We start from the raw sequence: 14,084 nt of genomic DNA, 5'->3' as shown, positions 1-14,084 counted from the left end.
AAAGAAAGTTTATCAATTGTTTATAATGTTGAAATTATCCTTTTTCAGCTTCAGACCATCCTACTTCTTAGAGCTTGCTATATCGAAGCAACAAAAATAGAAAAATTGGAATTGCACTAATTAAGAGCAGAAAGATTTTAGTTGTTCGAAGATAGACTTGAGTGTGAATTTATTTATCTATCCATTTACACTGAATCACTTATGATTAAAATGATATTGAAAGAGGAGAGCTCGTGAACTCGTTGAAGTTCCTTTCCCAAATGAAGATTCAGTTAGAAATAGAAAGAAAAATAAAAATCTCAGTACCCTTTTTGAATGATTTAATCACAACATGTTTCGGATATTGATGCCATTTGCAAGTGATATCACTGAAAATACTGAGATTTTTATTTTTCTTTCTATTTCTATAAAAAGTAGCCATATACAGGAATAAGATGAAGATTCAGTTATATCAGTTTGAATAAGGTCAAAACTGGATAATAATATTGATTGGTTATTATAGCTGCTACTACCAGGGGGGCTGCTATATGGGTGGGAGCCAGAGGAGCCCGAGCCCATGGGCTCGTCCCCATGTGGAATCGGGGGAAGCTCACCGGCCCTGCAGCCAGCAGCATGGGGGGGGGGTAGTGGTGAGATAAAATAGCCACCGTGAAACAAAAACTGGACTGGTCCTCCAGGTTGGGGGTTGGGCGTGAGGTCAGCAGCCTCGCCCTATAAAAATTAATTCACACTTCGAACACAAGCAATCAGCCTCAGATTGGGACAGGAATATTGGAAAATGGAAATGGCTCTGAATCAAATAAAAGAAAATGGAAACGGAAATTTTGTTGTTAAGATAGCATCCTGGAACGTGCAAACATTGATGAAGGCAGGAAAGATGATGAAAGTTTATAATGAGATGAGACAATATAATGTAGATATACTAGCCCCACAAGAAGTTAGATGGAAAGGGGCAGGAAGAGTTGACAAGAGAGATTTTAGCTTGTACTATAGTGGAAATGCAGATAGGTCTGGTATGTATGGCACAGCATTCATGATAAGCGCTAAGATAAGAAGAAGTTTGCTAGGTTTTGAACCGGTATCGGACAGAGTGTTCAGAAAAAGGATTAAAGGGCGCTTCTGGAACACAACACTGGTATCAGCCTATGCTCCAACCGAGGAAGCAACAGAGGTGGACAAAGAATCCTTCTATGACCAGTTAACAAGTGTATGCAGCAAGATCACAAAGCATGACATGAAAATACTGCTAGGAGACTTCAATGAGAAAATAGAAAAAGAGGTCTTCTTAGCTAGGGTTGCAGGAAAAAATACCTTGCATGATGAATGTAATGAGAACGGGAGAATGCTTGCTGAACTGGCTGAGGAGCAGGATCTTGTTATTGCCAGCACAAAATTTGAGCATAGAAAGATCCATTCAGGTACATGGAAAATGCCAGGAACAAATATTGTGAACCAGATAGATCATTTGCTTGTCTCTAAACGACATGCAAGCTCCGTAGAAGACGTTAGAGCAGCAAGGGGTCCAAACTGCAACTCAGATCATTTCATGGTGAGAGCAACAATATTGCAGAGGTTATCAATAGCAGATAAGGGACCTAGGAAAAATAGGTTGAGATGGGATCTGGAGAAACTGGCAAACACAGAGACTAGGCAACAATTTCAGATAACCATGAATAGGGAGCTGGACAAAGCCATGAGGGGGATAGAAAGAGAGGGGAATGACAATGTTATTGAGAAGTTGTGGAATGGAACCAGGCAAGCAGTGATACAAGCAGCACAACAGTCCATAGGAGAAAAAAGGAGTGGAAGAAGTGTCGAATTGTACAATGAGGAATGCAGAGAAGCGGTGCAAAAGAAAAACGAAGCTAGAGCATCAATGGTACAGAGAGAAACCTGTCAAAATGTGGAAAAATATAGAGAAAAAGGAGAATAAGCTAATCGAATTATAAGAAGGGCAAAACGAGAACACATGAAAAGTAAGCTCAAAAATTTGGAAGAACTAAATTCTTTGAATGAGACTAGAAAGTTCTACAAAGCACAACAAGTTGTGAGCTTAAGATTTCAGCCCAAAGTACGAGCTTGATTAAGCTGGTAATGTGATAGTGGGGGAAAATCGAATAATGGAAAGATGGGCTGAACACTTTGAAAACATATGCCCAAGTACTGAAGATCTATGAAGCATAGAACAATGGTCGTCAAAGTATCATACAGTTGACCTGAAGGTAGCAGAACCAAGTCTTGATGACATAAAAGAAGCCGTGCATAAGTTGAAAAATTGGAAGGCAGCTGGAGAGGATAATGTCACTGCAGAAATGTGGAAATATGGTGGAGAAGTATTGATAAAGTGTCTGCACAGGATAATAATGCTGATATGGAGAACACAGAACAAATACCAAAGGATTGGAAGAAGGGTCTGATATGCACAATTTTTAAAAAAGGTGACAAGTTGCTTTGTGATAATAATCGAGGAATAACTTTGTTAGACATAGCTTATAAAATATTTCCACACATTCTGACATTATATAAGAATGAGCAGTCTAGCAGAAGGCATAGAATATGAGTATCAGTGTGGATTTCGACCTGGCAGAGGCACAACAGACTAAATATTTACCCTCAGGCAAATAATGGAAAAGTTATATGAGCACAATACTAACTTGCATATGCTATTGATTGATTTCAAGCAGGCCTTTGATGAGAAGGAGAAGTAAGGTGCTGGATGCTCTAGAGATGTACGAGTTTCCAAGAAAACTAATAATTCTGGTTAAATTGACCATGAATGACACAAAAAGTATGGTGCTGAGTGAAGGAAGAGTGAGTAGGGAATTCAGTATCAATGACGGCATAAGACAAGGAGATGTACTATCAGCCTTGCTCTTCAACATAGTCCTCCAGAAAGCTATGGAATGCATTGACAAGAGAGGCAACATCACGAACAGAATGACACAAGTTTTAGCATATGCAGATGATGTTATCATAATCTTGAGAAGCATGCGTTTGCTGGAAGAAGCACTTTTGCAGATTAGAGATGAGGCTAAGGTAGCAGGTCTGGAAATAAATGGAGGAAAGACTAAGTACCTGGAAATGAGCCCTAGAGGAGTGACAGAGAAAGAAACTGTCAAAATTGGAGAAAGAGTATTCGAAAAAGTTAAAACCTTCATGTTGGGCACTGGGCACTGAGATCAATAGCATTAACAGAATATCCTCCGGAATCAAGCACAGGATAATGCTGGGCAATCGAGCATATTTTGCCAATAATAAATTACTAAAGTCCCAATTACTAACCAGGAACACTAAAATGAAAATATACAGGACTCTAATAAGACCGGTTGTCACATATGGTAGTGAAGCATGGACAGTATTACAAGAGGATGCTAAAGCACTGATGGTCTTTGAGAGGAAGCTGGTTAGGATAGAATATATGGTCCAGTGCAGGAGAATGGTGCGTGGAGAATCAGAAAGAATGCTGAAATATTGAAGAAATCCTGCAAGGTAAAAATATTCTCCGTTTTGTCAAGGCAAGAAGGATAGATTGGCTTGGACATGTGGAAAGAATGCTGGAGAAAAGAATGCCAAGAACGATGCTCTATGAGAAGTTGGAGGCTGTGAGAAGAAGAGGGAGACCTAGGGCATGATGGATGCAGGATGTGGAAAGAGACTTCATGATCTCAGTCTTATTTCTGATTCATCACTCAGAAATTGATGTATGGGAAGGGATAGGTTGCTCTCTATTTGTTCCCACAGTTGGCTGCTTGATCTGTTTGATTTGATATGGCACAGGTCTGGTGGCTCTATATGAGAGAGTATCGGCAGCCAGTGTTGAGGTGTGGCCTGCAATGTCCCAGAAATTCTGTGCATTGTCTTGTTCAGCTCCACATCTATTAGCTTGACATGGCTGCTCTCATACCAAACTGGTGCACAGTACTCTGCAATGCTGTAAACTAAAGCCAGGGCTGACTGCCGCAGAACACCAGCTCCTGATCACCAGGTGGTACTTGCAAGTTTGCTGATTAGATTGTTGCGGGATTGTATTTTAGCTCACACCATTTCAAGATGTTTTCGAGAGGTGAGACTGTGTTCAAGTTTTATGCCCAGGTACTTTGGAGCTAATTCATTTTTCAATGTTGTTTTCCCCAGGAAAATATTCAGTGGTCTGTGGGCTTGAGCATTGGTCAAGGCAGTACAAACTGTTTTACTTGGGTTTGCCTTCAAGCACCAATTTTCCAAGTAGCGTTTTATCTTTGAAAGATCTGGATTTAGTATACTTGCAAGTTCTTGTAAGTTGGAGTCTTGTGCAGTTAATGCTATATCATCTGCATACATGAGCTTCTTACTCTGTTTTTGGCAAATCAGAAGTATATAGGTTGAAAAGAACTAGGGCAAGTACTGATCCCTGTGGAAGGCCATTCTGAAGGACTTTGCACTGGCTCTTCTTTCCATTCAAAACAAAATACAGTTTCCGGTTCGAGAGCATTTAACGAGAGAGGTTCACAATTTGCCTGCTCTTCACCGTTCTAGCGACCTTAGGCAACAGTCCCTGAACCCAGACTGTATCATATGCTGATGTGAGGTCCAGGAAGATAGCACCAGTCTTTTTCTTTGCTTGGAAACCTGTCTCGATGAACGTAGTCAAACCCAGCACCTGTTCTACACAGCTTCTGCCCTTCCTGAAACCAGCTTGTTCATTCGGGATAATTGGTTCCATGAGGAGGTGTTGAGAATTCAGGGAGGACCCCATCATGTCCAGCTGCTTTGCCATTTTTGATCATTATTAGTGTATTGTTCATCTCTTCAGAAGAAACAGGAGAAGACATCTGGCAAGTTTGAGGACATTGCTGAGTTTCTCTACATAAAGCACGTTTGACCTGGCGTTTATGTTTCAAGTTGACCTTCACCTGGGATGTTTGAAGCAATGATGCTGCTACTGATTCTGGACTTACTGAGCCTGGATTGGTAGGGAGATTCTCAGCTGCACCTGATCTTCTTAACAGTGACCAGCTTTTCCTACTTAAATGTTTGAAATCCAGCTCCTCCATGGCTTGTACTCATCTAGATTTCCTCTCATCATTGAGGCTCTTCAGAAGATCTTCTGATAGCTCCCAAGCTCTCGTGTCATCCTCTGTGTCACAATATGACACAATATATATGTGTCACACAGAGCTTCACATGCTGTGCTCCAACATGGAATATATTGAGACCTGAAACCTCTTGGAATAGCTCGGATTGCTGCACTTCGTAATAGTCCTAGAAACGTCTATAGTTTGATATATTGGGGGGAATCTGGCAGATGCAAGTCTCTATATGATTTGTATATTTCTACCAATCTGCTTTTTTCAAGTTCCATCGTGACACAGGGGTGCTTTTCACAACCGGAATTGTGAGACCAATTGTTGTGACTATAGGCCTATGTTGCGACCGAGGGAAGCGCCTGAGGTAGAGCTGGCTTGTTGGCAGAGGGAGGTTGTTCACATCTCTGGTCATGAAACAGAGATCTGGGTTAGTTGGTATTGCCCATCTTGCAGAGTGGAAGCTACCTCCTTGTTTTGCATCATAGACAAGAGCAAGATCTCCAAGAGCTGCCCATCTTGCCAAATACTCACTGTCAGGGTTGCATGAGCTATATCCCCAATCTGTATGCCTTGAATTGAAATCACCCACACATACGGCTGGATGTGTAACATCTGTGAGAGTGTTCTGTTCCCATCTAGATGAGGGTGGTTTGTACACATTCATTATCTGGATTTTATTCACTTTGAAACTCACATAATATTCTTGAATATCTATATCCGATACTGATTTTCCAAGTTTAGAGCAATGAACACTTGCTACACCATGTTTGGGGTGTGGGACAAAACAGACAAGAGTGTAGCCTGGTATAGACAGCACTCTGATATTTTCTTGCATGACATGAGTTTCCTGGAGTGCAATTACGTCGATGTTAAAATCTTTGGATATTTTACAGATTACTTTAGATTTGGCTCTAGTGAAGCCTTCAACATTTAGTTGAAGGATTTGTAAATTGTGCTTGGAGTTAAGTTTATTATTCACATTGTTCTGAGAAGAACATTTTTTCCCTCTGTGACTGGGTAGCCCTTTATGAGGGTCCAGTCGCCTTGGATGTGGTTTCTACATGTCAGTGTCCCACCACGCTGTGATCGTTTAGCTTTCTCTGCGATTTTATTTGTAAAGTCGTTTTCGTTAGTCGTTTTCCAGTTGCAGAGATACCCAGGGAGCACGTGAGATAAATTCGGAAGCGATCACATTTACCCCCCGTTTTTAAGATGACCAGAATCCACAGATTGTTGCACATCTCATAGATAACCAACTTGAGCTGCTGTGTATAGGCTATACACATTGAGTAGGGCTCAATCTGTTGCAAGTTTGTGCAATAAAACTAATTTTTTTCCTTTTTAAAAATAAATTTCCACACAATTACAAAAGAATGTCAGGACTAAATAATTTTGGATCAGAAAGATAGTCTTCCATCCATTGTAATGCTTTTCTCCTTCATTTTTAGTTCTTCCAATGACTCCATTCTTCAATCTATAATTTCAAAATCAGTATGTCCTTTTCAACAGTATCGAGTGCTTCATGGAGGTCTATGAGCAGCTCATAGACAGTAATATGCACCTCCCAGAGTTTACTGGAAAATCGTTCTGGAAAAGTCTGCAGAACTGACTTGTCAGCTCTTCAACCTCATGTTCATTGGAATGGTTCCTGGTAAATCATTCCCAGCTAAGTGAGAGCGAGACACAAAATATCACCTGTAGTTTGTCTCGAAGTCTGCCTCATGATCAAGAACTCAAGAACCTATGAAGCTGCTGGGCTTCTCTTCAAATATATTATTTCCCCTTTCTATGGTTACCTTATTTCTCAGAGACACATGTTCTAATCGTTACAAAACTTGTGTTCTCTCACTGTTATGATTTTCCTTGGAACTCATGTCCTATCCATATACAGATTGAGCATAAATTATTGAACACATTTCATAGGTGAATAGGAAAATAATGAATAAGTGTACTTACATGAATATTGTATTATTGAAAAGCAGATTTTAAGTAGTTTTATTCATAACACATGACAAGTTCAACAAGTTTCTACGTGAGCACCTTTGACCTTTCGTTGCACAAAAAATATCTATAGTGAGGTCCACATTATAATGGCAGTGTTTGATTAGGATTAGCAATGGTGTTGCTATCCTTGTCTATCATTCAACAATCTCGCTTTGCTCTGTTGCCAGATCGTATTTTAACAATGTAGAATTAATAGTCAATTAACAAAATATTTCATCTTAATCATGTGAATTCTTCATTAAATTGTTGAAAAATATAACAGTTAATACTACATCAATAGACCTGTATCCGCTACCGTCTATAGAAGGCATTGACAGACATTGACAAGGTTCGGCAACGTTTTTTTCCTATCTTTCTCCACTACCATTATAACGTGGACCTCACTATAGACAATATTACAAAGTAGAAGGAATTCTTCTTCTTCTTCTTCTTCTTCACAATAAATTCTTCAATGAATCGTATTGCATAGCTCTGTGTTTCATTCCATTAAAATTCAAAATGTTTATTCCTTCTAATCAAAATTTAAATTTTTACATCCAAATTTGGAAAATGTAGGCTACCTAAATGAACTTTGCCAATCAATGAATCTACAGCTCTATATAGCTTTAAACGTACGATTAAGTTACTGTAATAAATTCAATCTGAATTTCTTCTCTGTGACAATATTCAATTTCACGCCATACTTGTCGAAAGTAACATCACTCCATTTTCTGGAATTACGGCTTTAATTCTTTGTTTTATCTATTTATTTATTTATATTACCTAACCTCATTGCATACAACTTATTATTGACGGCCTTACGCTACACGAAAACGTCTTTGATGGGAAATCGGTAATAACCGCAGAACGCACTGATGCTGTTATACTTTCAAAAATATTCTACAACAGTCAAACTTTAAAACAAGGAATTTATCGATACACTTTTGTTGCTTCCAAGTATAATGATGTGAGAAAGACTCTTTATGGTTTATCTCATCACCATTGTTGAACTCACCTTCCAGAGAGCACTGCTGTTGCTACATAGGACATTCGTATTCAGATTTCTTCTTTGAAAATGACATTAATGTTTTGAGGTTAGTTTACCACTCAACTCAATCCTTGATCCGCATACGCATTGTAGCTCCGTAGGCCTCAACTAGGCAAGAGCAAGATTAGCAGTAGTAAATGAGAACGTACCGTATGCAGGCTCATCCGCTGGCTTCTGTTACTGAAACAACCACAGTTTTGTTGCTCAAACATCTTCTCAAGCAGGGTTTCATCTAAAATGAGTAATCCTGGAGAAAACGACTGTCTTTTGGGAACTGAATCTACTCCAATAACCATCACTGATAGCCCAGTTACGGATCCCGGCTCTGTCGTCAAAGTAAGTTACATCTTTATTCCCCTCCAGCTTAAGACTATTATTCCTGTGATTGGATTTCATTAATTAGATGAATTACTAGTTTTTCAATGTATCTTCGGCTACAATATTTTTCTTTTCACGATTTGATACGGTATCGTTCGATCTTAGCATACGGTATGCATTATAGGCTTTCTAGATTCGCGTCTGAGATGTCTTATGTTTGAAAATTGTTCTTTTTATAGTTTTATAAAAATGTCATGATCTAAATGAGCCTCAGCAGACATTTATATTTTCTTGTATGAATTGAATAAATGTCATCAGTATAAATAAGTTATGAATCTTTTGATAACATATTGGGTCACTTGATAGAATCTAGATTTGCTATTATTATTATGCGCTTTTAGGCCGAATATTTCACACTAAAAATGGTATGACTTCTAATTTTCGACTTTGATGTAGGGAAGATTGATTTCTAAGTTGGTATACTATAGTTTAAGGACAGTGCTAGAATATTCTGAATAGGCCTATACTATTAATGCTTAATATATATATACTATAATGCTAATATACTCATTTCTTGACTTCATAAGCACTACTATCAATGACTACTTCCATCAGTTTTGAGTAAAGTTCGTTCAGTTCATGTCAGTTGGTAAAAAAAAACAGTGTATTGAGTAATAGTCCAGTCAAGGAAAGGTTATAGAGGGAAATGTTGGGAAGACAATTTTTGACCTCGCAGTTCTGTTTAGGGTAGTAAGGAGGTGAACATATAAAAAGTCCCCACCCCTACCCCCTGTGCTAAGGGGGTGGGGGTGGTTTAAAGGTACCATTTTTTGGTTTTGGAAACTCGAAAACTATGCATCCTAAGGACTTAACTGTTTTATAACAAATTGAAGCTTACATAATTTCCTACAATATTCATTTCACAACTTATTTCATATCTCCTCTAGTTTTCGAGATATCCGCTCTTGAAGGTGTGACATTTTTGAAAAAACACGTTTTCCACCAATTTTTTTTTTCAATATTTTTGCTCTTTAACCTTTTAAAAAACGACGGGAAAAATCCATGCTGAGTTCTCCTCCTTACTAGTCTCAACAAAGCTGCAAAGTCAAAAATTTTGTTTGAAACATTCCCTCCAAATTCCTTTGTCAATTGGTCTATTGTTGCAAAAATGGAGATTCCACACTCAATACTAAAGCTGCTGCAAAAGGAGCAAGGAAATTCGTAAAGTGTGAAATTATACATCAATTTGGAGAAAATTTGATGCTCTATAAGCTCATAAGCAGCATGGATTTTTCCCGTCGTTTTTCAAAAAGCTATAAGAGCAAAAATAGGAAAAAATTGGTGGTAAACGTATTTTTTTCAAAAATGTCACACCTTCAAGAGCGGATATCTCGAAAACTAGGGGAGATATAAAAAAAGTTATAAGGTGAATATTGTAGGAAATTATGTAAGCTTCAATTTGTTATAGAACAGTAAGTCCTTAGGACCTTACTGTCCTTAAGTTTTCGAGTTTTATGCGATAAACCAAAATATGGTACCTTTAAACCACCCCCACCCCCTTAGCACATTGGGTAGGGGTGGGGACTTTTGATATGTTACCTCCTTACAATACTAAACAGAACTGCGGGGTCAAAAATTGTCTTCTCAACATTTCCCTCTATACCCTTTTTTGAGCATTCATTGCCTGGACTATAACAGCATCTATTAACATAATTTTCATCAAGACAGTGATTCGCTCTTTAATGGTCCCTATGCTCGAAAATTGCTAGAAATAATAAGCCTGGCTTGGAGGATGATAAGAATCAATGTACTGGTAGCTATTAGGTTTTAAAAAATTGTATTAGAATCGTTATAGCATACAGGTTATAGCTTTCGGCTGCAGTAGTGTATTATTGCGCACGTAGAAATTATAACTTATCAAATTCCCCACTCCAGAGATTTCTACATCACTTGAATGCATGAATAAAATAGTATTTAGGGGTGAATCTCCAGAAATCGGTGAAGTTTCGCAGTTCATCATCAAATGAAATTGAGAATAGGGATAAGTAAAATATTACGCTATTTAAAACTATAAGTTATCTACTTGCAAATAATAAGGTAGCTCTTCAGTTATTCATTTAATCATAAACTAAGAGCTATATTCTGATATTAAACATTCTAACTATCGATGAGTTTTAGAACACTAGAATATTTGCTCCAGTTACATTGTAATAGAAAATTAATTTATCAATATTCATACTGAATGAAATTAGTATATTAAATTTTATTCATGTGTTGACAGGGAATTTTCTAAAGATTATAATCTTCTGCCTCCCATACATTTATTTTGTTATGCCTTTCATGAAAGATTTCAAATAATGTTTTGATTAGATGGAATCCATCAGCTATTAATTCTGCTGTCAGTATTCTTATTTCAAAGGTCTTCCAAGTAGTTGATAGCTGTGAAACCCCCATTTTTTATATAGGTAAGGAAGATGGGATTTTTATGTTATCAAAATAATTTGAAATAGGCCTATATGTGAAGATATTATTGAGCTTATATGTTTCCTCTCTAATTCATAAATAAAGGGCCTATCAGAAGATCAGCACATGATTCTTAACAAAAACAATAATTCATTGGTGTGTTCATTATAAAATTTATTGTAGCAGTGCTTTAAAAGTGAAAAACTAGTGTTACTATTGTATTTTTAAGCATGTTATTCCATGACTTGTCTATATACGAAAGCCAAACCGTGTACCTGTGCTCAATTCACCGTCGACCTGGGTGACTTCGTCTACCCCGGGGTGACATTGTCCCACCTCGCGGAAAAATATTCAAATCAGTTTATCTCTGATCTCTGTTATCCGAAATCTCTGTTATACCAGTATAAAAATTGTGATATTATGCAGGATGTGATGAAAATAAAATTAAAAATAAGATAAATATTATGTATTCTACCTAATAAAACAAAACATTCACCTTGCTTGAGATTAATACGATCTTAATATTCACTTTTAGCTGATTCTGTACCTGGAGCCAACATGCTAAAAAAGATCTTTAGGCAGCAGGAACTGAAATATTTATCAAAAAATAATTTAGTGTTATTTTCAATATCCTTATTCATTTTAAAGGTTAATAGTTGCTTTCACTTTGTCTAACTCTTGAAAATGATTTTTTTCCATTTATTTTTCAAAGTGAGACAAAGACACCCCAACCCCTGGTTGACATTGTCTCTTAATTTCAAAAAAATATATCTTTATTAAAGTGGAGAAAAATATGAACTTTTTATAATGAAAAATACTCTTCAATCGTTGCAGAATACAATAAGAAATATTGCAAGAGATTTATTTGTTGCAGCTCAAGTATTGATTGCAAGCGGTTTAAAATCTCAACTTTCCATAATTGGGATAAAGTCACCCCGGTTTACTGGTACATTTTCTATTCTATACAAATGGTTTTGCTCGAATAGATTGAATTATGCTCACACTTGATTTTCATTCTATTTTAATTTCAAAATACTTAATTTGTTCCAAATTCATACATGCATGGATCTTTCATCACTATAAAATTAATTCTCCGTATCGTATAAATTCATCCTTCCTACCAATCATTATTTGGTACATTCAATCCTTCTCAACAATAAATGATTCGAGCATGTTGAATTCATTCACCTCTGGTTTAGACACACTTTGAAGGAATTAGCATTTGAGGGATTTCCTACTCAAAACAGTTCCCTTCAAATTGTAAAGAATGTTGTGCTTACATTTGACGACATAATTCATCAATGGAAGATAATTGTGTTAATTTCAAATGTACTAAAAAGAGACCCAACAATGAATTTATGTGATGCTTAGAATGAAACTGAATGATCATAATTCATCGAATGTTACGACAATGTATTCTCTATTAATTTCATCAATGCAACGCATTGTCCATTAAGAATTAACGCATTAATCCATACAAACTTGTAATTGATTGTCTTGAAACTCTGGAAAGCGAATTCCTCACATCATTAACCACTCATTAGGTACACAATTATCAACTGTTGCATCTTATAGTCACGTACGGATTAGATTTGATAATGGACTTACCCTCACTATTATTGTTTAAAGATCACTTGAGGCCAGCTTCACTTCTATAAGTTCGGAAAATCACCTTCTGATGGTTCAGAACCCACCTTTTACTGTAGGTCTATCCATTTTTCATAATCCCTCTTACTATCTCATTACTCACGCTTAGACTCTTCAAAACCACTTGTGTGAGCATCAGAAAAAATACATCAATCAACCTTTATATGCATTAATCTCCCGCTACCTCTATCTTAAAAACATTACCATATTGAATGATTGTAATCTTATGAAATTTTTCCTTTTTGTAAATTGGTTGAAAATTACCTAGATATACTTTTTGATTCTGGTACGTATGAGCTGGGACTAAAATCCTAATAGAATTATCTGAATAATATTTAGCTTTTATTTTTTGAGCATAACATTTTGAACACTTGATATAAAATTATTGTTTGGTGAACTGATAAAACTTCAATAAAATGTTTTCTTCGGTTGTAGGTCCAGTGAGTTATTTTTCTTGATTATCAGTTGTTTTATTCGTGAGCTTTGAGGAAAGAAAGATTTGAGGAAATGTTCCTTCTTTTTTTAGAAAATATCACTTTGAATAAAATGCTTCACGTATAGGGGGAGCTGAACTTAGAAATGAAAGCGAAGGAAAGGACTCGCTTCATGGGTTCCATTATCCTCATTACCCTGTTAGTTGGTCAGCAACCTCTCTTGTGTGACCTCTATTCAGCATCCCAATAAATAATGTGCATCAGCTGAATTAGAACATTGAGAAAGCTGTTGTTTGCGAGGCTTGCGTATTGATTGAGTTAATTAATGTCTTTTGATGAGGATAGTCTGCAGTTCTTTCTTGGATTGATTAATTTACGCTCTTCTTATTCTGTTACAAGTCTCATGAAAAAATTTTTCTTCTTTCATTCATTTTGAAATTGTCCATGAACTTGCTAATTTTATGTAGAAGTAGGCTACAGTAAAGTAGTTTTGAATATATTATTTCAATATAATTATTTCAAATTCAATTCTGGAGCATGAACCATGGTGAAGGAGGAGTTGAATTATGTATTGTTATAGCTGGAGGACTGTTGTATGGTGTGTGCATCACGGGACCAAGATATTTTTTCCTTCTTAAAGAAATTGTGGCCATCACTTGAGTCCTCGAGTAATGAATGTTTCTCTCAGGGAGAAAAGTTACACTTCTATTTATTTGTGGATTCAATTACAAATCATATGGATATGATTAGGAAAGAACAATAGGCTTGGCCCAAAACTATTCTATTACCAAATTTTGATAATGAATAACATGTCCAAAAAATAGGTTATTTTTTACTATTGAAAGTTCAAGTTCAATATTCGTTCAAAGATATATATTAGCTAGAAATTTCGAATCTAGTAGGATTAAACACAAGATTATAGTCGAATATTACACTCAATAATTTATTTATTCGTAAATATCGTATAATAATAAAACATATAAATATGATCGGGAAAGAATCACCCCTCATTGAATAAATTAAGTTATTCCAGAGAATTTTCAAGCCAAAAATACGTGCAACTTTATCCACTAGGTGCACAAATAACTATTATTGTTTTTGTAGTGTCGATTTACTCGGAACCAA

General features: G+C 36.5%; 2 protein-coding genes across 3 annotated transcripts in view; one reads left to right on the top strand and one right to left on the bottom strand.

Moving 5' to 3' along the window:
- Positions 1–5,313: 5,313 nt before the first annotated feature.
- LOC120354516 lies at positions 5,314–5,730 on the bottom strand. The gene has a single exon (XM_039441840.1). The coding sequence runs from the start codon at positions 5,728–5,730 to the stop codon at positions 5,314–5,316; it is 417 nt and encodes a 138-aa protein (XP_039297774.1).
- A 2,367-nt stretch (positions 5,731–8,097) lies between these two features.
- LOC111045179 (adenosylhomocysteinase-like 1) overlaps positions 8,098–14,084 on the top strand; it is a 54,977-nt gene continuing 48,990 nt past the window's right edge. The window contains exon 1 of one of the 2 annotated variants that reach the window (XM_022330508.2): positions 8,098–8,433. In XM_022330508.2, the coding sequence (XP_022186200.1) occupies positions 8,335–8,433 (99 nt within the window). In that variant the 5' untranslated portion in view covers positions 8,098–8,334. The remainder of the gene's footprint in view (positions 8,434–14,084) is intronic. The other variant, XM_022330507.2, reaches the window with a different exon arrangement.

This window comes from Nilaparvata lugens, chromosome X, assembly GCF_014356525.2.
Source record: "Nilaparvata lugens isolate BPH chromosome X, ASM1435652v1, whole genome shotgun sequence".
In the NCBI taxonomy this organism is placed as follows: Eukaryota; Metazoa; Arthropoda; class Insecta; order Hemiptera; family Delphacidae; genus Nilaparvata; species Nilaparvata lugens.
This window is presented reverse-complemented; position numbering and strand designations above follow the sequence as displayed.